Here is a 26858-nt window from a genome sequence, read left to right as displayed (position 1 = left end):
CCGATACTCCCATCTCCACTGTGGAACTTTGCCACTATATCAGTATTACCTTTCGTATCCACGTTAAATCTCTGAGATATGGGTGAGATATTCTTTCCATGTTCTTTTAATAAAAGAGTCATTTGGCTCCGGTTTATACTACTAATCCACGTGACCTCTGAAGTTAACTTGTTGGCATTGCATCTTATTTAGGGATTTACAAAGTAAATCAGATGAATCCATTAAGATTTATTTGTTCAATTCCAGGTTCATTTCACTTTGAAATTCATCACTAAATGATGGTAGGTGGGGGGGAGAGTTTTCCAAGACACCCCAGATGATTTTTTTTTCATTTCGTCTGACAAATTCTTAAAAATGAGATATGTATTAACAGTATGTCAATTAGATAAATATCAGATTTTGCTAGCACAGCAGCAGTACACAACATTAAGTCTCTGTATGCATCTAAGCTTTATGCAAATAACCCCAGGGGACCTCACTAATTAAAGGGTTTTAGCTGTTGGTTTTGCAGGCTAATAAGCTCAGCGGGGCTATGATGTGTTCCCCAACAACAAACTGTACCACTGTGAGCAAAACAATAATATCCACAATGCAAAACTAATTAAAATCAGCTGCTTGAAGCGACCAACTAATCTCTGTCTTTTTTGTAACTGGTCCTTACAGAGCTAACCCCCGTCCACACCACACACAGGAAATGCACAATCAGACATGACATAAAGAGGATTTTTGTGCATCACCATCTTCCTGCACGTGCCTCATCATCACCCGACATAAGACCCCCTGTCTCTGGGTTGCAGGCTTACATAAAGAGGGTTTGTCATTGGGAGAAATCATGTGGTTTAATGCTGACATTCCCCCTCGGAAGAGAGAGAAAAAAAAGGCAACTGCAGTCGTGCACAAGAGGGGGGGGAGGCATGAAAAGGCAGAGCTAGCCAGCAGCTCATACAGTCTGAAGGAGGGAACAACGTGTTCCATGACCCAGGACAGAAGAGAGAGGCGGAGAGGGAGAAGGAGGAGGGGGAGAGGAGCAAGAGAGAGGTTTTTTTTTTTTAAAAGTGAGAAAAGGTAGGAAGAGAAGGGAGAGAGGGTGCATGAATGGCTGCCTTACAAACGGAGTTTTAAAATAGCAGAGGCGGCCGAGGCGAATGGGAAGCTCCTGCTTTAATGTGCCCGGTTAGGAAGTTGTAGAGTTGATGCAAAAGACCTAAAAGTGATGCAGTCATTTCTATTTGCTACACCCCACTTTGCACTGCAACCAATACGTGAACTCCTGTCACAGCATTACACCTGTCGGAGGGGAAAATCTCTCAGCAAACATCCCGTTAATACAAACAAAAAAAAAACTTTATACAGTCCTAAACTAGACTTCCGTGGTTGGACAGCTTCACCAGAATAAGAGCCTCATAATTCTACATGTCACGATCAAAATAATACTTCAGCCAAGGCTGCTTGTTAAAGTGGCCTGCGCAGATTCCTCTGGCCACTCTGTCCCCCTCCAACGCTCAGACATCTGAATGGTGCTGAGGATTTCTCTTTTTCCATCATCCTTGCGCAGTGCAGAGGCTTATGCCGCGGGAGGAGAGCACAGATCTGCATTGGCTCGTGCCTGAGATTTATAGGGCTTTGCTGCTGAGCTCCGAGCACTGTCTAGCGAGCGGGCTGGGGGTGGGTGGGGGGTGAGAATATGTACACCAGCAGTATTTCTTTCCTCCTATAGAGCGCAGTTAACAGACAAACAAAAGGCCCCCTCTTGGACAAACCGATGACTTCACGCAGGACCGAGTCTTTCCAGCAAAGGAGGCCAGCTGAGTGACTCATGTGGAGAGAAAGTGTCACGTCAGTGGCAACAGGATGACATTTTGTGGAGTAAAACAAAAGACGTGAGCTGCTAGTTTGACCTTTTTGGGAGATCAGGTGGGAAGACTGATAACAATTTCATGTCTGCACAGTTAATATGAATACACTAAAGTGCTGAGAAGTAGTTGGAACCTTTAGTAAAGTCACAACAGTCGTTGTTTTCAGCCGTCGATAGAAAACGAATGCCGACATCTCTCTTATTTTTAAAGAACGGCTCCATAATGACTGCTCTCTGAACTAGTTTCTACTCGATCTGCTTTCGTATCTTTGAATTTGATAGCGTGAGCTTGGACTTTAAGCAGTGCGCCAACATCTTTCCACTGCTACATCAAAGTCATACAGTGCAATCCTATTCTGCCCATTATCTCATCAATTCAAAGTTACGTTGACTTTGCTGAAATCCAATCCGCAATGGCTAGATAAGCTGAGCGAGCGTGGTCACAGTGTGCACCTCTCTGGCTTTAATGGGGACATTTAAATCCAGAGCTTATCATTAATACTCTCACAAACAGTGCTCTTGTGCACATACTTCAAAGACCTGGATGAGATGCAAAGGATAGAAGATACTAAACCTCCATGTATGCTATATGTGCTGTGAGAGAGGAAAGGCTGCGACTCTGACACAAAATGTAACGAGACAGGCCGCTGACAGCAGGAGGAGGAGGAGAAGAATAAGTAGGGAGAGGAGGAGGAGGAGGGCTTGGCTGGATGGATGAAGGGGGACACAAACATCTGCTCTCCTAAAAACAAATACAGGCCCCTGAGGCTCTGAAGCAATTGCAGAGTAGTCGGCGGTAGAGCAGAGGAGCGGCGAAGTGAAGCGTCACTAATCATCTCAATTTGAGGAAGTCACTCACTGGATATAATCCCCACACGAGTGCGAGAAGATAAATCAAGCCCTGAGTATTGGCGTGCCTCTGCAGCACTTCTCTGCTGCCATTATTTCAGCCTTTCAGCATTTAGATAAAGAGGGGGATGTAGATGACATTCAAACAAGTCTGGCACAAGGTAACTACAGGATGCAGAGCAGTATGTTTGCAGTGCTCAGGCTATGCCATGCAAACAACAACCACCTTCCTCCTCCTCCTCCTCCCTGGTCACAGACAGAAATAGCTCCCTAACATTTGACGCTCATTGCCAACAATAGTGATGACAGTGTTTAGGCGACAGGAGAGGGTGTGAGCGGCAGCCCCGCACTGACCAGAGCTTACTGTTCACACCCCCTCCCACAAACATCAAATAGGGATGTTCCATTTAGTTCATAAAAGCAAAATACCAGTATCATATAAAGCTGTAAGAGCTTGCACGCTTAAGGGCATCAGAAACACAAACATCTACCTTTTATCTATTTAAAACTGTTATGTGGAACATCAGGCATGCAGCTAACTCAGTGCACCATTTGCGATGGTTTGGGGTCTTGTGTCTGGCCACCTGATAAATGCAAGTGTAACTGTTAAGGAAGGTATGTCTGTCTTTAAAGAACCAGATACTGCACTATAGTAACCAGTAGGTAAATGTGTCCTCTGGTACTGAGGATAGCATCCTAGAGATCAGTGTATAAATGATCTCCAGAATAAGGTGATAATTGAACAAACTAAAAAGGCCTCTTTAACATACCGTATTTTCTGCACTGTAAGGCGCACTTAAAATCCTTTATGATCAGCGTTGCTGCTTTACCATGTGTAATAATTACGTTTAACATCCAGGCATCCATGAAAACAGAATTTATTAAATTTAACGGAGTTAGAAGTTAGCAGGAAGTTAGCTCGCTAGTTTCCACCTAAACATGATATAGCATGTTCTGACTGAGAGATTTCTGAAAAAATTAAAACATACGGCTCTGCTATCACTCCCAAAATAAATAAAGACAGAAAATTAAACAGCAGTGACGTTTGTAGGGTTACTGAAGTTGGGCTAGCTGGTATAGAGTGATGTGCTACGTGATCGCTAGCGACATAACATAAACAGTGAAGCTAGAGGATGAATGCTAACGTTTTTCGACGCGATAAAAGTTAGCGTGAGGGTTCCCAATGGTTAGGGACAAATGCAATCGCATGGCAGGATGCTGTAAACGGACCAAGCTTCAGTTACGAGAACAACTGAGATAATCCATCCACAATACGAGGTTAGTCATTAATATACTGCAACAACATGGCAATAGAGCAGCTGCAAGAGAATTCAACATTAATGAATCAATGGTACGGAAGTGGCGGAAGCAAGTTTTGTTTCCCTTAATGCACCTTATAATCCGGTGCGCCTTATCGTCCAAAAAATACGGTGAGTCTTTGAATCCACTGTAACTACAACAATATTCCTTCTCCATAAAAGTGCCATGAGAATAACATGGCAGTCAAAGTAATTTCAAACTCTTTAAGCATTTTGGATCAGATTTGATTCTATACATGCAGTTCGTTTGTTTTTTTTTCTCTGGTGACCAAAGAAACTAAAAATTAAATTAAACTCTAAAATCAAAAACAGAGAGGCAAATAATAGACCCGTTACAGCATAGGAACAAAGAGCACAGCTAGTTCATGTTTGTCCTTACTCCAACCCTCTCCTTGCACCAAGAGAGTATTACCCAGCCCCTAAATTCAGTCTCGGCCACAATATGAGTCATCCCTGAACCAAAACGCTTTCATAACTGTAGTCACATACTCCCGGCAGTTAAATGTGAATCAAGGCGGAAAGTGACAGCCATCTTCCATTCGGTCAAGCTTGGAAGGACGTTTAACACGGGGAAAAAGGCAGATGACCTCTTGACGCCAATCCCACATTTGTAAATCATTCGTCGCACAGCGAGATGCACACACACACACATACACAAGTGTGTGTTCTTACTCTCACGCCCGGAGCTATTAGTGCTAAAATCTCTGTCACCAGGCATGTGTCCAAGCTCCCTCTGCCAGTTAATACAGAGAGTGTGATATAAACAGAATATTTTAGCGGTTTCTCTCTGAGTTTTGGGAGTGTGGTTTAAAATTAGAGCAAGAGATGAATTCCCTCTACTTACTGATGAATTCTACACAGATCCCCAGTCCTACATGTCTCCTCCCCTTACATGGCGGCATCCTAAGCTCATTCATTCCCCTAAAAGGATGCTGCATTTTTTCCCCCCGTGGTTTTGGATATTAGTAGACCCAAGCCTATTCAAAATAATCCTCCCAAGCTAAAAAAGAGAGGGGGATGTTGAAAAATGGGAGTGGGGGATAAATTGGCAGAGATTTTTGCAGGTCCTCCAGATGCAGTGTATTACCATCTGCCTATGGAATGTCAGTTATTTCCAGAGCGTCTTTAATAGCTTCCCTAATATGACACACTGTAGCTCCCAGGCCAGAGGGAGTGATGTAGAGGCTTTGAGGAGGGAGGCGCGACTCTGATCCGCTGCCAGAAAATGACACCCGAGAGCCTGTGCAGAAAGGCGAAAAACTTTCACACTCCTCAGGTGCTCACTCGAGCAAACACTTCTGGGGTTAAAACTCTTGGTGGCCAGTTATAGAGTCATTACACGCTGTATGTGTCTCTCTGTGCGATGCCTAAAGGTGGTTGCTAACATAAACAAACACCTCTGAGGTTGCCCAGCATGATCTGTGGATTCTGCGTAATACGAATCTTTGCAAAACTCCAAAATGGCGATGCACCTGAGGTGATATTTATTGGTCTACACTTTGATGTCTGATGGGAAAATAGAGATTATGGCATGAGAACCTACTATTACCTTTAGGGGGGAAGTAGGATTTGCTCTCAGCTTTGTGGGGCCAGTCTACCACCAGGTGCCCATAGCGACGGAAACTGTTGGTGATTTCATCTGCGAAAATAAAGAAAAGACAAGAAGGAAACATGAAATTGAAAGATTCTCTCATGGTTGTTCATGTAAAATGTATGTAAAGGAGTGTATGCAGAGCTGCTTTCTATTTTTTGCGCTATTCCTTCTGCAGTAGTCGCTACTGCATTAAACGGGAACAGAAGCCGAGCACATCCAGTGTGCACTGGAAACTCATGCATTTTTCATTCTGGTTAGGGCAAAGTATTGTGCAACAACTCAGTAGCACATATGCTTGTTCACTATATGGACACAGACGAAAGAAAAAAAAAAGACACAAAATGGATACATATAAGTAAATATCCCAAATTAATGACAGGTTGTTGTTAGGTCATAGATGTTAAAACATAGAAATCACCATCATTAAAAGAGAAACTTGGGACTAAGAGACTAAAAAAATGAAATCAAAATCAAAAGTAGATTAGCTCAAATATGATAAGGATTGCAGTGTCCCCCACCTCTTCCCTATAGAGCCAATCTGTAGCCGAACTGCAAAACATAACTAGTCGTTTTGTTGCAGTGATGCATGTGCACAACCGAGGCTGATGGTGACAAGGGTATCTAGGTTTTATTATGGTAAACATAAAGGTAAGTGCACCTGCTGTTTTTCTTGGTAAAAGCCCAAAGCCTTTAACCAAGATGGCTGCCAAGTGGTGAGACTCATGCTAAACCTGTTAAATGCTAGAGGCTAAACTAGCTTCACTAATGTTTAGCATTTGATCATGAAACAATATTTTCACTTCGACTTTGATAAATTGGTAAGATTCCTTTTCTTTTTTTTTCCTTTTTTCTAAAAAAAAAAAAAAAAAAAAAAAAAGTGATTTATTGGGTCTAAATATACGGCAAATTTAATTCTGCATTTTTACTGAACAGGGGCTAAAATTCATACACTTAGCAGGTACTTTCTACGGGTCCATAAAATAATACATTGCGGGAAATGCATTCATTCATTTTCTCACAGGGAGCTTGATAGAAAGAGTGTGTGTACAATAAATATGATGATATGACTGGAAGCTAGTTAGCTTAGCTTAGCACAAAGACTAAAAACAAATGACAAATGTTAGCCTTGCTGAATTCATTGTCTTTCTAGTCTCTTTGCTAAACTAGTTTTACAAACTGCTGGCGTTCGCTTAATATTTTCTGAGCACTTTATATGTTTTTATAAAAAACCAAAACAATAAGAGCATTTCTCGGTATGTGCTATGATTAGGGAATGGTTAAGTGTGACAGTGTCAAATTGTAGAAATTGTAAAAGTTTTAATAGTAGACGTTCAAACTGGCGGTGTGTAAATTATAATCCTCAACAAGGAGTGTCAAATTGCCCTCAAGTACGACTCGCATATGCCAGTTTAACTTTCAGTGGCAAACAGCCAAAAACACAGTCTGCAGTTTGTGAAACTTGGAAGTTTTAATATATCACAGAGTGGTGCTGACACACAAAGAAAAAAAAAAAAAAAAAAAAAGAACCTGTCATTAAAGGATTGCGTTTCTCCAAATGTATAAATGAAAAATAATTCTTCCTCTACCTTCGTCTATGTCAGGAGGGAGGCCTCCAACAAAGACCTTCCTGGAGTAGCGCTCCATCCTCTCTCCGTTCTGACCACGGGTTGGCGAGTTCAGGCCTGGAGTTAAGGAGGGATCACCATGGCCGTCGTCAAGAAAGCCATCTTCATAGGGAAAAAGACAGGAACGACCTGGGAGAAGAGGAAGAGAAGAAGGACACCAGGAAGACGGACGGGGGAAAACACAGGAAGATGGAAACGTAAGAGAGAGTGTTAAATACGAAAAAACAGAGGGAGGATGTGAGAGATGTGGTTTGTAGTAGCAGCAGCAATTTTAATATTGGAGATTACCACCATAATTCTGACTATAAGCTCTGTCTGCCGGGCAGTTTTCTTCCACCTCTTATTACGTCCACTCTGACTCTTATGTGATAAAGACGTTATATAAACATGCAGATTTATATCTGAACTATCAGAAATTCTGCAAAAGTCTCAGATTCTGCTGTAGTGTTACCTAAAAGGCTAATTGTAGCTTTTTGGAGAATTTAGGCAGACATATATGGACAACCATGCTAATGGTCTTCAACATCACCATATGGTTATAATGTCTGTGTGTCCACATACTTTTGGAAACAGTTTCCAAATCATGTTGTCACAATGTTATGCTAATCATTATTACAATCAGGTTTGCTAGCGTTCAGACACCACACTGCACGGCTGATAATGAGAATAGGTGGAGCTGGAACTGGTGCATTACTTTAGAGTATTGTTTTAAATTGTGGCATTCAGGAGAACCGTTCGCAGCGCATTATCAGACCTTTATTTGCGTCCATGTCTGTACTTAGGAAACAATTACAAAGCAATTTTATTCAGGCATGATTCACTGCATGTCACTGGCTTCACCATGCTAATGCTATAACCTATAATCCCCAAGCCCTGTGCTGCAGTGACCTTACAAATGTCACACAGTAGCTTTCCTTTTTACTCTAGAAGAAAGACAGAATTGGTTAAAATGCACATCAAATCAGAAATGAACCCTGCTGAAAGCACCCATCTTTGCCATCACGATGATTGGGTTACTTCTGAGTCAGCGTACTCTGTAAGGAAACCCTTAAAATCGATTTTGGAAGCACTTCAGCCAAACATGCTGGAAGATTGTTTGATTTGAATGATACCAAAGCAAAAACTGCTGATACTTTTCTTTTAAGATTTGAATGCATTTGCATACAACACCAATAATTTCACTACAGATCATATCGTAAATATTAAAGATGGAAATCTGACTCAGAATAGAGAGAGAAAAGAAAATTGTCGGATAGATTTTTTTTTTCCTCTCACCATCAAGCAAAATAAGAGTCATACAGAGAGATTTGATGGACCCCTGCACCCCTTCCTAATTAAATGCACAACATGGAAAACACTGTGTTGAAATTAATATGATTTCATTCCATCACAGCACAGGTGAAAAGCAGATAGTGACACCACACTAAGACCCCCCTCAGCCTCGGAGAAAGAACACGGCCGACATGGCAAGCAGAACCCCCAGAGAAAATGCCACACGTTACCTCTTCTTCGGCCATAGCTCCGGGCTGCTTGTCAGCACAGTGGGGGAAGGGGAGAAACACAAGGAGAGACAGAGGGTTGGGGCAGGAACAAGGATAGGAAAGAGATATAGAGACATGGGTATTGTAAAAGAAGAAGGAAAAAAAAACTAGGAACATCTCTAAGGCAACAGTGAAACCACAGATGGCCACACCTAAGCTTCAGCAATGGGACGGGAGTGATTATTACAGCCTGGCACCAGCCTTCAGTAAACCTGCTGCACCTGCCTTTGCAACAGACAGATACTGCACGGCAGGCAGGGAAGGCGATAGGTGAGGTTTGGCTACGGAAATGACCGAGATACCCGACAGCATAATGCAACGCCCCAGAGCTGGCGATTATAATCTTGGCTTAATAAACCCGCAGTGGCGTGAGTCCGTCCTAATCTTCTGTGAATATTCACAAATGAGGCCATAAAGTGGAGTGCATGCAGAACAGCAGGTAAAGCAGGTTAGTCATTATCATGGCCTTGGTAAAATATTAAAAGGTGTTCTTAGGTCTGGGCTTGCAGACCAGGTCCAAGTGGAAACTTCCCACAGGATAAGAAGAGTGTACGGACGAGGTCAGCAGCGTTGGGGTTCTGAAAAGGATGGCATGCAGACGGGAGCAGTGGAAAGCAGGCTGTGATGTCACAGCTCAATTGATCCAAATATACAGAGGCCAAAGTACAGCACTGTGATCAGCTAGATCCCCAGCTAGACACGTGCGCCAGCTTTTAAACTGACCTCAGTTATTGTTTTTTTACATTTTACTGCTCATTTTACTGCCATGAAATGATAAGCTGTAAAAATATAGATAATGGAGGATATTAACAGAATTTGCTCACGTTTAGCCTTTAACAAACTCTAATAAATTCATTATTAGAGTCAGAAGGGAGGGGTATTCAGGATATGTTCACTCACTAATGTCAATCACAAATGGTCAGCCTGTGAGTGTTTTCAGTCTTTGATTTGACAGCCACCCGTCGTTCGTCACATAGAGTTTTAAAACACCAAGACTGTAACAAAATTGGCATCTTCTGTCCTACTTCTAACCATTTTAAAATTCTTTACTGATCAGAGGTCATGTGATAATGTCTCCATCAACCAAACCTATTAAATGTGGAACTAACTAACTTTTAATGAAACAGTCGTTGTCTTTACGTGTGTTCTGTGGTTGAGTTTGTAGACATTTGTAGCATTTTCTATTATATGTTGTCAGACATTTGAAAATGTGAAAAAATTTTGGCATTGGTACAAATGCCACTTAACAGTGTTGCTTCTAAGTCTACAACCTGCTGTGTTTGATTTTCATTCACCATACAAGTCTGTAGTTTACATACCGGCCATACTGAAGATAAAGATGCTGAGACACAGTGACAATAAAGCTACCGAGTAGATCTAAGGGAGGAGAGCCACTGACTTATAATACTGTATCTGAGGCCAAAAATTAACTTTCATGCTTCATAAGTTTTGAATGCAAGAAAAAAAATATCATTTCAGGACTTAATCTCTGAAAAGTTCCCACAAACAATTTAGCTTTCAATCTCGCTGTGATCCAAACTGAAGCCACAAAGCACAAAGTAGGCAAAATGCGGTGCAAATGCCAACAAACAGCAGGACACCCTCCTGCCCCTCTAAACTCATCAGTCACAAAGCAGACCTCAAAAACCAATATGGGCCTTTGCATTGTGAGAGCCCCATTATGCGACTTGCCCCTCTGGCTCCTCTCAGGGAGTATATATTGTCTCTGAGCCTCTTCTTCCTCGCTATGTTTTCATTAAGAAAAGATCTGGCTCACCAATCCAAAAAACCTGGGCAGTGTCTCTACAGCTTTGCCCTCTCACCGTCTGGCCTTGGCAGAAACAAAGTCACCTAGCAACCAGGGCAAAATGAAAAAAACGTTGTGCTGGGAAACCGTCAGATGCCTCTCTGAGAGAGAATACAGCCAAGGAGGGAGAGGAGGAAGGAGAAGAGTGAGGGGTTAAGAATACGTACAAACTTCAAAATGTGTGGTATCTGAGAGAGAGAGAGCAAATGCTTGACAGGAAACTCTTTGTTTCCTCTGGGCATGATGAGTTTGATGCGTCCTTCTCTACTCTGCTTCAAAAGCCTCAGAGACACTTCTGCTAAGCTGTCAAGTGAACAACACCAATAAATCCGGAAGGAGGACCTACAGTCATCACTTTCCCATCTTTTGTTTTTCACTTCAAGTTCCAACGCCATCTGCAGAAAGCAGAACCCTTGCAGGTTTTTACAGCCTGAAGCCTCAAAGCTAATGGGATGAAATGAAGGAGAAACACAGAGTGAAACTCTCAAAGTTGAAACCAAAGCTTCCCCTGTCTACACTGATCACAGGCTGCGGAGTCAGCTGACAGACGAGGAAGCTATGGACAGATCTGTGCTCGCCTGAGCGTTATCCCATGACACAACAGTTTAACATCAAACCGAGGCATGTTCTCCGAGAATAGAGATGATGAAAAGAAGAAAATGGGGAAGGAGCATCGGCGTTGTCAAGATGCGACAGTAAAAACTGCTTAGCTGAGAAATTTCCTTCTGCCTTTGCCCATTTCTGCACCCTGTAGGCTGACTGAAAATATCCAGAGAGGAAACCAAGGCTTCTCGGATTTGTTCTGATTACCAGTCATGAGAGAGATCCTGTATTTTTATTTTTTTTACTGAGGTTTGTACCCAAAAATGGAAAAAAAAAATAGATACTAATGATAATGATAAAGAAATATATCTTTAATAATCCAGGAAATCTCATCCCAGATCCCATCAAACAAAGACCATTTAGAAGGAAAGACCTCGGCTGAAAAATTCTGTGGTATTCAAGTAGCTGCATATGAGATAAAGAGTTGATTTTCCTCACTGTCTCATCTCCCGTCACTGTTGGGTCATCTGCCATCTGTTGGGACACTGAATCTAGCCTTTCGGGGTATTTTTGGATGTGTTTTGAGTGGTTAGTAAATAGCACTTCCTACAGTGTTAAAAGGTTTGTCTTAGGTTTATGGTGTCAGGGAATCCAGGGCTTCGTAGAGGGTGGGCAGGTGTACCCAGCTCATACTGTCAGTGGCCCCTGTGGCGAGGTCATATGTTTAACATGGAGGTATCAAACAGCGTGCCTCCCACTGTTGGTTATTTTTGAACACAGAGGACAAAAAAGCAATGGTGACATTTATCTTGAGCAATAATGATCAGCCCCTACAATGAAAATGTGACTTACTGTTCAATGACATTATGTGGTCCGCCCCAGGATGATGAAAGTTGAGGCCCATACGTCCTGCCAAAGAAAAAAAAAAAAGAAAAAAAAAAAAAAGCACGCTTTTTACAAAGAAGGGAAAACGTGGAATTTTCTGATAAAAAGTCAGCCTGTCGACAGACATTCATTTTGATCTTCCACTGTACTGTGTGCAATGGGAAAATGCCAGCCGGGATGAGCATGACACAAACAGCAGACACATTTACACAACTTGGTAGAATGGCATAAAAGACAAACACAGACAACAGATGCGGGAAAACGAGGTTGAGACACACATCCTTTTGTTGTCACATATCTCATATGCACACATGCTCGAGCAAACAAAACCAGCTACAAGGCTAAGAATTCATCAAAGCTGCTATGGTTACAGTGTGCGCATGTTACAAGAACCATCTATCTTTGCTTTCTTGGAAGTAAGGTGTCTAAATGAAAGACTTCCTGGTTATCGTCCTTCTTGTACAAAAAACAAACGACAAAATGCACTACCTAAAGAACCTACCCATTTTAAATAATAAAATGTTACCTTACAGCCAATGTCATTCACAGTGACAGCCACAGAAACTCAAAAATATCAGCTCTATATTTTAGCAACAACTAAAGAAAAAGGGAAAAATAAAGCAACATATTCACAAACTTACATTTCACACATTAATATTAAGAAAATACCCTTTTGGTCCTTTATTGTTCACCTATGCAAAGTGTTATTCCAGTCACTTCAGCGACAATTTACAAAGTGCTGGGGTTGGAGGGAACAACTATGTCCCTATAGGTTAAGTGAACTTTGACTTGCTTACACCATAGCCAGTCTCTTAAACGCTTCAAAATGTGCCCACAAAAGACAGATACTGGGGACAGCGAGGGGGGACTTTTCCTGGCTCGTGAAGAAGAGTGGAAGACGCAGATAGACCTGGTTGAAAACCAGAGAGGCAGGCTGGAGGGAAGGATAAGGGGGAGGCCACCCTGTAGCTTCACAGATGTGCATTTCCAAACTCCTCAAACCCAGTCAGAATCCAGCAGACATTAGGAGCTTGGAGACAAACAAAGCCAGTGCATTCACATTCAAGTGTCAGTAACCAATGATCATGAAGAGGTAAACACTAAAAAAAAACTAGTATGTGTCCCTACAGTGGGGGGTGTTTTTGTTTTCCAACTCTTGACAAAGTTCTCTGATCATCCACTACGTTCTCTATCTCCCTACCCACAGTCAAGTCAGGCTGTCATCAAAGTTCAACAGCCCCAAGGGATAGCTGCACAGAATCATGTATCGGTAAACGTGTGGGTGGTCTATTTGTTAGTTCTTCGACCAAATTACAGGGTTTAAACCCAAATGTCTCGCTGACTAAAGTGTGCTTGAGAGGATCCAGTTCTACTTTCTAGCAGGCCGTGCACTTTAACCTAGTAATACTGCCAAGAAGATCAAAAAATACACACTAGATACTGGAGACTAGAGCGCGCGCACACACACACACAGAATACAGAAACAATAAAATGTTGCTGATTGGAGGGCAAATGTTGCAACAGGTCCTGAGGGCTCTTGCCTTTCTGCCGAGATTAGTCATTTTGGGTGACATGGGGGTACAGTTACCCTTCTGAAGCCTTAAAATAACTCTGGGCAGGTGCCATCTGTTTCCCCTAGGAGAAGAGTGGCAGGGCCAGAGGGGCCCCTGAGTTGCTGCTGCTGCCACTGCTGTTCTGGTGACATTTCCTCACAGAGAGCTATTCTCGATCCGTCTCTCCCAGCCGCTCGGGAGAGATCCACTACATTAGGCACGGCTCCAAAAGCACCTCCAATTCCCTCGCCTGACCTGATCCGCAAAATGGAAAATTACCTCACATCGACCACTTAGGTAGAAATGGATAAAGAGTGGGCTGTGGATAGATCATCAAAAAGCAAGTTGGCATCAATTTAGTATATGGCATCTCTGTCTAAGCAGAGCCATCGTGTTTAAAGTCGGTGAGAAACCTAGAAAATTTTGGTTAACAGTAAAGTAACAGCTATCATTGCTGAAACTACAAGAATCCTGTTCTGCAAGTTTTCACTAGAGTCCACGTGGCTCATCACCACATGTCTCACATGTCAACTGCTTTGCTAATGTTTTGCTTGTTCGTCTACCTTATAGCACATTTTTAACTGTGTGTAAGCGATATGTTTTTCCCCCAGTTGCCAAGACATTTACTTAGCAGGAGGGTGCCCCAAATCTACACTTCTTGCTGACTAATGCCAAAAAAATACAATTACCAGTACTAAAAAGGGAGTAAAACACTTTGGGGGAAAAGGGGAAAAAAATGCATTGACTTAACAGATGACTCAAAAGACGAGAGGAGTGGATGTTTTTCTTAGAAAACCTAGTCAGAGTTATTTTGTGTCTCTGTCAGAATAACCTACTTCTTCCCCTTCACACCAGCTCGAGCTGACACTAACAATCCACAAGATGATTGCAACAGGGTCAAAGTTCCTTTAACTATCACGCCATAATGTTCAAAAAGAAAATGGTGAGAACGTGTTTCTAGTGGTTAAACCCAGTGAGTCAAAACTGCTCCCCACTGTCATTAATGTCTCATAAAATTAATAGCCATAAAACCATGATATACCTTTCCAGCAATAACAGAGGATTTCCAGAATCCAGTTAACTATGATGCTCTACTTGTCTGAGGAATTAAAGCTTTCAACACCATTTCATAGTTTGTGAGATCTGGGCAAACCATGATTTTAATAAACTAAACAAGCCCAGGCTTGTTTTGTTGCCTAGGCAGGATTAGCTCAGTCATGCTTGCTGGAGTCATGAATTTTCCACCACAACAAAACATAACACTCTGACAGTGCAATTTATTGGAAGCAAGGTGTGATCTAACCTTTAACACAACCAATAAATACATCATCTTATCTCTATAGAGTCATCACTGTCTGTTTAAAGTACAGGGTTGTGCCTTTTAAGTTGAAATCATCTGGTGTGTTACGAAGGGTTGAAAGTTTAAGGGGTCAGAACAAACAGTTGCCCAACAAAGCAAAGACCTTTAACCTTGGGTTAATGTGGTTCAACCTCTACCTCCGAACCCAAACCAAAGGAAGATTCTCATACATGACGGTTTCATACCAGTGTGATATTAAGTAAGAACAAACTTTTATCTTTCCTGGGGTCCTTCAAAGTAAATTTTCCCCTTATATAGGAAACAAAGTCCAACATTTAGGCTCAACCTTTAGAGGCTTTCAAGAAAAGTAGGAGAAAGGGTGGGTGGGTCTCCTGCTTTTCTTCAGTTAAGTGAAGAAGTGCACAATTAGATTGTTAGTCATCTCATTTGTATTATGTTTCCACTTTGTGTTTTCCATTACACAGCCCACAAAGTCAAACAGCACTAGTGTTTGCTATCCCTCGATTACTTTCTCCACTTGACTAAGTCTTAAGTCAAGATTTCAACGAAATGGTGCCAAAATAATGAAGGACCAGCATTAGGGTTCAACGTTGATTCAGTGAAGTTAAAGTTGACACAGCGATGTTGACTGAACATCGTTCCAGTGATTGTTTACTATCCGGTTTATAATCAATCAACCATCATAACATAGACAGTACTAAAACACAAAACTGTCTATAAAACCTCAGTGGCAAACTGCTCGCAGTCTAAACTAGTTTTTTCTTTAGGACAAATGCTCAAGAAAACATTTCAAATGTGCAAATTAGCTGATCATTTAAATAGTCTAAGAACATCCAAACATAGCAACACGTAACCCCACCTCCCACTCTATGCAAAATCACAATTACCTGATAATATAGCTGGTAGTTTTTACGTTTCCAAAGCCCAGACTCATCAGGGGTGAAAATGGTGACACAGACTGGACCTTACTAACGTAGCCCAGGATCACCCTCCTCTCCCTATAACTAATGTAAGCGACTAACTACAGGGGTAGTGATTGATCTCCTGTCTCTTCTATTCCAAGCCACACTACACATGTATAATAAGGGGGATCTGTTCAGGATATGGCAACAAAGAGTGCCGAAATGGACCCAGAACGTACATTGTATCGGCTATTCAATAGAGTTCAAACAAAACAAGAACACAAACACAAAAACTGACTAATCTTATCATTTTATCGGTATGCATGAACAACCTTATGGTCTATGCTCTTTACAGCTATTGCAACTGCAAGACTGGGCTTAGACACGATGCTTTAAATGCCTACAACAATGCAAAAGCAATTTTTTAAAATTAATTGTGGTATCGATAGCATTAGCCTTCCGAGGATGAAGAAAACCAAACTATTAGGGGCATCAGAGTTAACCTTAAGCAGTGAAATCACATTCACCCAGGACCTTATAGTTATTGGCAAAAATCGTAGCTGTAATGTAGCATAATCCCAGAGCTAGCTTATCTTAAACTCTGTGGAAATAATGCTAAACCGACAATGTGATACTTTTACCCCCACCCACCCCACAGTCACTGTCTGTGTTTGCTTGTAATGCATGCCCCCATAGGGATCTTTCCTTTGAACGCAGTTTAGTCTAACTTCAAGCACCTAAAGATACATCTAAGTTATGTTCACTACCATTTATTAAATAAAAAAAAACTCAAACCTCAGAAACTGACCTTTCAGAGATGGCCCTCTTCAGTTTTTTGTACCAGGGCAGAGGTCAGGGGCTTTTTTGAGGGTTGTTTTTGAGAAATCAGAAAGCACGGTTTTATGTTTTCATAAATATAAGTATTTTTTTTTTAAACTCTTCAAAACTATAGAAACACCACAAATTTGGGATTCTGAACAGTTCTCCCCCGTCATAAGGTGATAGATTTGTAACCCTAATGCTAAACTAGAGCAAACTACAGCAGCTGTTTCGATAGCAGAGCCTATCTTCTAATTGAAGTCTCAGAGGTGAATAAAGCCAGCACATTTAGCAAATGCTGAACCAACCCTTTAAATACACAACTGAAATAGTACCTCGTTATGAAAATAAACTACTTCCAGTCTTCTAAAGGCTGCTCTCACACACTGAAACTGATGCAAATTGTAACTGATGCAAGATCGTGTGATTCAGACCAGCTGAGGCAATGTGTGTGCGTGTGCATTAGGAGAGACACATTGTGGGTGGGGTGGGATCTACACAGCGCTTCCACGAGGGTTATAAGGACTTTCGAGCATCTCAACTCATTAGTGACAACATCTAGAAGTGTGTGTCTGTGTGTGTTTTTAAGGAGTGGCTGCAGTCACACCATCACACCTCTTGAGCTGTCTGATCCATAGACAGGAATAAGTGACAGCTCAACAGAAGAGTATATGAGGTGAGAGTGCTTTGCATGGAATGCCAGAGCTGATTTACATGTCAGCAAGAATTTGAAAGTGTGTTTCCTTCGTGTGTGCATGCACGTGTGTGTACATGTGTGCATCAAATGCTACCACTGGCAGCAGAGGTAGTGGTTGTTGTCAGAGTGGTGGTGTTTTTCCAGCACATGTGTGTGTGTTTGTGTGAGTCTTTAGTCCTCCACACATGAGCTCAGCTGACCTGTGTGTGTGTGTGTGTGTGTGTGTCTGCAAAAAGGGTTCGTTTGTTCAGATGTCCCTGTGGCCCTGCTCCCCTCAACCAGGAGTAAAGAGCTTTTAGAAAGTTTAAAACATTGACTGTAATGGAGCGTGTCTTTGAAGCAGAAACTTCTCAAAACAAGAGCTCAGAAGAAACAAAATGAGGTGGTCCCACCCCTGTCTTTAAAGGGTGTGTGGATGAGGTCACCTCACACCTCACTGATTCACACATCACAATACTGAGTACTTTTTCTTCTTAAGAAAGAGAAGGCGGCGCAGGGACTCATAAAACACTCAAGGAAAAACAGCTATTCCAGGCACAATGAGAACTATGTGAGAAATGTCTTTGATGGGATTGATGTGGGCGGTACCCACTCGGTTGGGAATGCAAAACTGAGCCTACTGGGTTAATTTGTTTTGACTGGTGGCTTTCAGCTGGTGAAGAGTCTCCCTAAAGTAAGATGTTGGAGTCGCTACAGCAGTAACTTGCCTGTGAAACAACAATAAGTGTACATTCAGTTAAGATTTACTGATCAGATATGTGGATTCTTAAGTAATGACAATGTTGTCGTGGATATTTTTTTCTAGTTTTTCAGAGATACTCTCGTTCTGAGTGTCAGAAAGTTTGATCAGGTTCGACAGGTCAGGCCTCAGTGCCTCTGGAACAAAACCTCCTGTTCCTATTGCCATTCATGCTAGCCTGGCACTACCCAAATGTGAAAGATGATCTTAATCCACAGACTAATAAAACTTAAAAAAAAAAAAAAAAAGCAACTGCACCGTTTACAGCGCACAAACACACAAACTTTCACAAATTTAGAAAGTTACATATAAAAATGAAATTTTCTTCCTCCACTCAGAAATGATCAACCAATCAGATTTGAACAGTCAGGGTTAGAATCTTCTACCTACATGGCTAATTTTCTAGGTAGCCTTAATCAAGGCATAAGCTGCTTTTAATTTCTAGTAATGTCTAGTTGGGGTATTTTCTCAACGTTATTCTTGATCACATATTGCACTCAGCAGAAAACAAACAAGTTTGCCATTTAAAATATTCAGTATGGTTTCAGCCATGGAAGGCAGCCCACATTTTGCCCACTTGCCAATAAGGATCTGCGGGACTAGTCTACTACATGTTTAAATGTTGCTGCCCTTAATAGTCAGTGACAGAAGAGTAGTCTGTTAAATGTATTTCCCCATTTCCTCCTTAACAGGTAGGCCAATCTGAATGAAACATTGCACAAACATTGTGTAGGTTAGCTTTGTCAGAATAAATTGGAATAAAACCAAGCAACTGTGTAAACATATTTTGTGCTGACACGAAATAAACCAAGGCTATTGCTGCTAACACTGGTAAGATTAGCCAAACTCTGCAAGCTAACCAAACAGAAAGTATTACATGCAGATTTTAACATGTGAGCCAGGAAGTTAACAACTAGCTAATGTCTGACATGAGTACATCTTTGTTGGCTGGTGTCCAGAAAAGATATGCAAAACCTTAAAGTTGTAGCAAAATTTAGAAAATTTCGTTACAACTTCATTGTTAACTAAAAATGATATTTCTGGGCTAGATACATTTTCTTGCAACCAACCAGTCAAAACCAAACAAAAAACAGAACAAAAACAGAAAATCAGCTAACATGAGGTTTTTAAACAGAGGAAAAACAAAACTGCAATCTGTCAACTTGTCACGCTAACCTGAACATGACCCCATATTTGGAGCACGTACCAAGTGATGCTTTCAAAATTTATGAGCCAAAGTTACATTTTTGCAACATTTCTTCAATTACTGGAATTTTGCTCGTCAACCCATTTGGGAAATCCTGCCTCTTACCCTGTTCCCTCTGGACCTTACACTTCTGCTTGCAACAAATGCTGCACATGACCACAGACGCAGAATTTCTTAATGAATTACTTTTGAAAATGTCACAACTGAAAGATTTACACAACTAAATGGCCCTGAATTATCAACACATTATATTGAAAAAAGGTTTCTTTACATAATGTGGTTGTATTAGTGTTACTTCAATACTAATTCAGCATTGTCAGGAAGATTTCAATCTAGGATTACACGGGTCAGATAATTGGAGTTAAAATACCTTCTGAGCCAGAAAAAAAAAAAAAAAGCACCAGCAACAGATTATTCAGCAGACAGGGCCGGGGCACAGGGCCCTTTTCAAACAGTGAGAAGGTACGCTAGCAGGGTGGAGCTGCTCTGTGGTTGGCACCGCAGTTTACTACAGCCCCGTGCTGTCTACATGACAAAGTGAGGGGTAAACAAGCCAGGAGAGAATCAGGAACACACACACACCCATTTTCATGATCCACCCGCCCTACTTTGCTCATATCTCCTACGTGTCCGTTGTGCTTTCACAAACAATCCCAAGAGAAGCCCTGCAGGACATTACGACACCTTTCCAGTAAAGTTAAGCCGGGGATGTGATGAGCGCGCAACAATGCTCGCTCAGCACAAGATTAGGAAAACAGACTTTATGCATGGGAAAATGACATTCTCCGCTCATTATGTACCCCTCCCACCAACCTTTCCATTGTTAAGATAGGAGGACAGAGAGGGTATAAAAATTTTTTTTAAAAAAACCTACACCCAACCTGACAGGGCCCCATCTGGGAAACAGGAGTTTTTACAATTGACACGTGACTGGTGCTACAAAAATATTGACTCAGAAGACCTGACCTACACCACACGGCCCAAGAATTCTACGAAGAGGAATTTTTAACCTTGATTTCACAATCTGACAACACTTTTGAGAAATGCAATTGTATTTTTTAAAAAATACATGTTAGTCTAAATTCATCTTTGTGTTGTGTTTCAAATCATCTGATATGCTATGTCTCTATTTCATCTATGACACATGTAAGTCCAAAATTACAGGCAAATAAAACATTAACCACAAATACACTCAATTGCGCAACACGTTTACCAAACAAAATATGAGTCTTGTGACATTATCTCTTTATCCATTGATTGTTATCACCATATACAGGAGGCAACAAAGACAAAAAGAGGAAGTAAAAGAAAACAACAAAACATTTGTACAAAGGACCACTAGGTTCACCTCTGGTTTAGAGTGCACACACAGACACAGACACACAAAACATATGTGAGGTTTTGCAGGTAAGGTTCATAATGATTCAGATTCACTTTAATTTTAAACAGAGTGTAATGATTCATACTGGATTGGTTAAGAGATCGGCAAATAGAGCAAATGAAAAACAGATGTATCCAGAGATGACATATGCCCAAGCGCAAAAATTAAAATTAAAAAAAAAAAATTAAGCAACCTAAAAACTGCAAGCATGGACGTATGAATATTCCTAACCTGCAAAATGATTCCTCCATATAATATCAGCGATAGTCATTGGTGGGCCACCGGCAGGGTGTGGTTTACCTTTGTCATGGTCAGTCCTTATCATATCCATTAAGGAATTCTCCAAAGAGTGCAAGCTAAAAGCATCAAAGGGCCGATTCCGGTCCTGCAACACAGCAAAACAGGAAGAGCGTTCGCATTAGAGTCATCACAGTAGATCGCACGCAAAACAAAGATGGGAAAGTATCCTGTAATGCTACAATGGGAGCAGAACCGGTACTGTACTACCTGTTTAACACACATTTGAAAATGATAAGACAGTAAAATTATAAACCTGAAAAAAAAAGGACAAATCAAAAAACTATGATTTGAGGTGACAATTTTTAAAAATGTACTGAAGATTTAGATCTTGCAGATAGTTATTTAGAATAAAACTTGAAATAAAAAAAAAAAAAAAAAAGAAATATATATATATATATATATATATATATATATATATATATATATATATATATACATATACACACACACACACACACACACACACACACTCTGAAGAGGGACGATAGGTTTCTATTTCTGCCTCGTCATCATTGTGGGAACAGCCCTGCATTCCAGTCGTGATCTGCTTTACCTTCTTCAAAACGTGGCAAACTTTAACTGGCATGTTTAGCTGTTGAATTTCTGGTTAGGTACCCTGCTCAAGGGCACATCGCTAGCAACGACTTGCATCTGTCGGCAACTCCCTTTTTTGTGTGTTAAAAAGAAAGAACATTCTTGCTTTCCCCATTCAAATGCAGCGTGTCTTCTGAGTCACAGGACTAATGGAAATAAGGGATCCAGACTTGAACTTAAGTAGGTGAAGTAGGCCCTGGAGATGCCAGTAAACAGGTGATACTAAGCAATGATCTATGAGTCAGTTGCTGGGCTATCCTGAAAGCATTTTAGTATTTCACATTTACTGTTTTCAGCCTATGGTTTCCAGTGTAGAAAAATAAAATGTCACTATTGTGTTGTTGAGATGTTCCTTCATTTTAATAGTCTATTGCTTGTTTGCACAAGGTGACACATGCACATCTTCTAGTCTTTTTCACTTTCACAACCAATTAGGAAATCAGTCAACGCTTGACTCAGCTCTTGATTCAACAAACAGGATCATCCGTGAACAGATTCAGACCTGGTGCTGGGATAAGATCCAACTTTCAACCTTTCACTTTCATACTAGAGTGACACTTTTTTGGATACCATATACTGAAGAACTGTGAAGTTGTTTCTCTGTTTATGAAGCTAATGAAGCCAATAAATCTAAATAATAAATCAAGCATACAAGGATTTAAAACAGTCTAAAACTGAACCCCAGATTATTATGTAAAGGTTATAAAAGCTGTCCCTTCTCGTCAAGTCAATCAGACAGGAACTCAGCTTCACTTGAGAAAACTGGTTTTGAAACCTCCCTCAATAGTTAAAGTTAGATGCTGCAGCTGTCATGAGGTACTGAGAACTTTTGTTTGTGTGTCCTTTGGTATGCATTTCTGCCTGACTGTTCACGAAACCTCTCAAACTTTCAGATCTTGTAAGGCAGGTCGTTCTACTACATCCCAAACAGTCGGATTAGTACTATATCAGACACCTCAAGGTTAAGCAGCTCCCTGCTGATGAAGTGCATGTATTCCTGTTAGGTGTGAATGAATTCATGAGAACAACATGTGTGCCAAAGGTAAGGCCTGAAAGCGCCCAACCGGAGCTAGAGTGGCGCGGCCTTGGCAGCTGTGTCCTGTGTCCGCCGCCTGAGCTGGGCCTACATTGTTTGCAAACCACAGCTATTGTTGCCCATTCGGCTGAGCATTCAAAAGTGTTATTCCCCTCACTCTGGACCTGACAGCGCCACACAGATAAAAATCTGCCCACTTGGTACAAACCGTAAACACTTAAAACGCTGAGCTTTTAGTTTCCTCTCCCACCCCTCCTTTCTGACACATATGGATGGACGCGGTGATGGGTAGCAGGTCGGAGAACTCGCAACAGTGAGATATTATGCACTATAAATCGCAGACAGAGCTCATTCTTGAACTCTTTATGCGAGTTCCCAGAGCGTGGAATGCAGGGTCGACTTCATCTAGCTTGACTATGCTGCAGCTCATCTTTCCTTGTGATCCACACATAAGACATAAGAGCATTTATCGGGGAGATCAAGATAAGAAAAAAGCCAAGCATGAGTATCTGTTTGTAATAAATGAAGGGTGCTCATAAGGTAGAGGGCTGGCAGATTTATCATTAATATATTTTTTATAAGTTATGCATTATTGTGACCTTCACAACGTCTTCTCTATAGCGCAAGAAAGCGATCGATGAGAAAAGTCCCAAAGGTAACAAGAGAGCATAATCGTTATGATTAAATTACAGGCTCCTGTTTCTCTTGAACAGCATTATAATGAGCCTTCCTAATACTGAATTAAGAATGATTAAATTCAATATGTGCTTTCCACTGAGCAACATATTTTACATAGGCACAATAAATTCATGAACTAAATGTCTGCAGCACATGCAGCAGAGTAGCATCACATTTATGCAAGTGGATCTGCTGAGTCATGATGTCATCATGATAAGCAGCTTTCTAGTTTATGCAATACACTACTGGAAAGTTAAACAATGACTCAAATATTTCCCCTTTTCAGCAAAACTTTACTGTGTATATATACTTGGTACACTGTAAGTATACTGTATACAAGTATACACACACGCGCGCTATAATAGACAAAACTAAAGTGAAGTGTACACATTACACCTGTAGGAGCTGCTTGGCTGTGGAAACCAATACCATGAAGCTCCCAGTGCAGTTTTTGTGCTGATGTTATTGACAGGGGTGGTTTGGAGCTCTGCAGTTATTGAGTCAGCAGAGCGTTGGCGACTTTAATGCACTGTGCGCCGCAGCACTCGGTGACCCCACTCTGTAACTTTACGTGGTCAGACACTTCGTGGCTGAGCTGCTGTGGTTCCTAAATGCTTCCACTTTACAATAACACCACTTACAGACGATCACAGAATGTCAAGCAGGGAAGAAATATCAAGAACTGACTTGTTGCAGTCATGGCATCCTGTTACACCATGCTGCTCAAAATTCGATGAGTCTTTTAGGATGAGCCATTCTTTCACAAGTCTGTCTGGCATATGAAAAGGGAACACTTGTTTTTACATGCCATGTGTGCGCACAGCTATACCCCATCATAAATTAATCTGTTGTGCGGTTTGTTCTACAATTCTTTTGATTTGAGTGTTGAATTTAAGACAGAATAAAATAAAATCAAGCAAATACCGATCTATCAAAACGTTTGATTACTCAAAAGAATGAAGTTTTGAGAAGATACTTTGATTTCCCCCAGAAATTTAGACCCTAGTCCTTTTGGTCGAAGCACAAAGTTGCTTTAAAGGTTCTTAATCTCGGAGGAAAGTTCCTAGGGTGGAGGCCTTGGAGTTGTCAGTTAACAAACGGCATGAACCTTTTATCTGGCTCAAGCTGCCATGGGGAAAAGAAAAAAAAAAAAAAAAAAAAAAAGGAAAACTCCATGCCAGCTATACCTTTTTAGATGCATTTGAATACAAGAGTCCACCTGTCCGTCTGTCTACTAACACCCTTCTGAATCTGTATGTGATTACAACCACAGAAGGCCAGGGTATCGCCCTGGAAGATCATGTGAATGTGTGTGTCAGGGTTCACACTGACATATTAAAGTGAATTCCACACATTCTTCTGCCTTCCGAGCAGCAGCCAGTGTCAGGCGCACATGTGACTGAACCTTCAGCCTGCGCTACATCGGGAGCATGTGAGTAATACCGAGGGAGAGCTAAACTATGACAGCAAGCACACCTGTCACCAGCTGTCCGCGTGGTTACCACAGGGTGTGTACCCTGCCTGCTGCTCATGCAGCAATTTCCCTGAGTTTCACTTCGGTAAACAGGCCAGTCGACATGTGGCATTCTGACCTTGCATCCTGGTGATAACTCCTCTCCAATTATGACGTTATTGCCAAACAGCTAAGTGTGAACAAAACACACGAAAGAGCAATGAGCCTGTCTGACTAAGAAATTCTTAAAATAGCTTAAAAACAACATTACTGGTGCAATAAAAGTCACTGCCACAGGAGCTGTGAGTTGTAAACATTTTTTGTTTTGTTTCCTGAAGAGAAACCTTGATCATAATGACCAGATATCACAATACATAATATAACAAAAAACGAACTAGAATCAGCTGACTGTATTTAAGTCACTACCCTAATTATTCATCTGGCACCACATGAAAGCACAAGGCTGCTGTACTTCATCTCTGCGGTCTGCCTGAGTTTCACTTCAGTAAACAGACCACTCCATACAGCGTGACATGTGGCCCCCTGACCTTGTCTCCTGGTGATAAGTCCAGCTGTAATCCAGCCAAGTCAAGAAAGCTCAGGCAGAGGCTCTCGGTCAAGGGAACCGAGTAAAAAAGCCTAAAGAGTCGGACTGACAAACACAATCACTATCTCCTGAAAGGCCTATACATTTCAAGCCGGCTGGAATTTCACCCCGTGTCGAGTCACATTTCATCTGTCCTCTCTGTTCATCTGCATGTACCACTCAGGTCACATGCATCTGTGGCTACTTATCTGAAATAAGCGGTCATAATGTGCAAATACTCATGACTCACGACTTTGTGTCTTTGAGCTTATTGCCAAGTTGCAACTTGAGTAAAATTTCAAATCTTTTGTAACCCTATAACAGAGACCAAATAAATGTTTGCTGCTCATAATTAGGCATGTCATTTATTTGATCACAGGCCGGACTGTAGTACCGGTAGTTTCCGGCGTTTATCTGTCTTTTCCCGTGTTTAATATCCTTGCCTGGATTTAAAAACTAGGGTGTAATGAATTAATGTTTCACGACTCCTTAGCGTGCACCATCTGCATCATTACCAGACACACAATTTATACAAGTGTGCAAACTCCGGCATAGTTGTCACACTGTATTAATTGCTCTGGTATTTACATACAGGAGTTTGCAGGTTTTATAATACATGGTTAACATTACTGAAACTGTCTCCTATCCAAACCATGATCGTATGTTAAACCTACCCAGGTAGGTGTTTTTTGTTTATTTTAAACAGCTTCAGTACAAATTGGTTACGTGATTGAGGATGTATAGACCTCCTGTTAAGCTAACTCTTGTGTACGGTCTGTGAGAATCTCCAAATATCCCACATTTTATGAAAGATGTGAGTCGTAGAAGTGTAATATAGAAATTGGATGACTGGGAAATATGTACAGTGAGTCCAGTTACAGTTATATTGATGCAGCTTAAGCCAAAACAATGTAATATATATACACAAATTGAGCTTGGGTCCTTCAAGCTCGGGTCCTCTACCAGAGGCCTGGGAGCTGTAGGGTCCTTACAGACAATATCTGATCACATTTTAAGTTGGCTTACTTGGAAAAGAACAAACAAGGCAGACACGTGATTACCCATTTGAGAAGGTAATGCAGTATTTGGCAATGTCTCGTCTTCCAACAGACAAGTTAATGAAGGACGGCTCAAAGAGACCCTGCTCTCTAGTTTTCACACATACAATCTTAAGTATGGGCCAAGCGACGGGAAATAACACTGCTAACATGCCAGTGCGGAACATTTCACTTTAAAGCCAGATATACAGTCTTTATGTGGATGTTTATGCCCCTGATACCTTTACCCGTTTATCTGTTACCGTTACTGTGGCTGATGCTGGTGGTATTAATCTACAGCCTCAAGTAGTAGTGGTACGTTGTATTTGGACTTTTTAAAATAACAATTACTGACAGTTTTCTGTCTTAACATAAGAACTAATTCATTTGTTTAACCCGCCCCGCCCGTGCGGATTTTTTGACCCTGAATAACACTCTTGCTATCTTCCGGGTTGGACCTGTGAGTCATTTTCATACCGCCTACTTTTCCATCACAGGCCAATCAAATCCTTGTATGTTACTTTCAAGTACTGTGAA

General features: G+C 41.3%; 1 protein-coding gene across 5 annotated transcripts in view; it reads right to left on the bottom strand.

Annotated features, from left to right (window-relative positions):
* Positions 1–26858, bottom strand: part of cpeb3 (cytoplasmic polyadenylation element binding protein 3) — a 41429-nt gene that overhangs the window by 10974 nt on the left and 3597 nt on the right. For 2 of the 5 annotated variants that reach the window (XM_012920043.5, XM_004554544.6), the window contains exons 3-7: positions 20869–21022; positions 11986–12042; positions 8745–8768; positions 7204–7371; positions 5573–5662 (exon numbers count right to left, since the gene is read on the bottom strand). In XM_012920043.5, coding sequence (XP_012775497.1) covers positions 5573–5662; positions 7204–7371; positions 8745–8768; positions 11986–12042; positions 20869–21022 — 493 coding nt within the window. The remainder of the gene's footprint in view (positions 1–5572; positions 5663–7203; positions 7372–8744; positions 8769–11985; positions 12043–20868; positions 21023–26858) is intronic. The other 3 variants (XM_004554545.5, XM_012920044.5, XM_004554546.5) reach the window with 3 other exon arrangements.

This window comes from Maylandia zebra, linkage group LG13 (genome assembly GCF_041146795.1).
Source record: "Maylandia zebra isolate NMK-2024a linkage group LG13, Mzebra_GT3a, whole genome shotgun sequence".
In the NCBI taxonomy this organism is placed as follows: Eukaryota; Metazoa; Chordata; class Actinopteri; order Cichliformes; family Cichlidae; genus Maylandia; species Maylandia zebra.
This window is presented reverse-complemented; position numbering and strand designations above follow the sequence as displayed.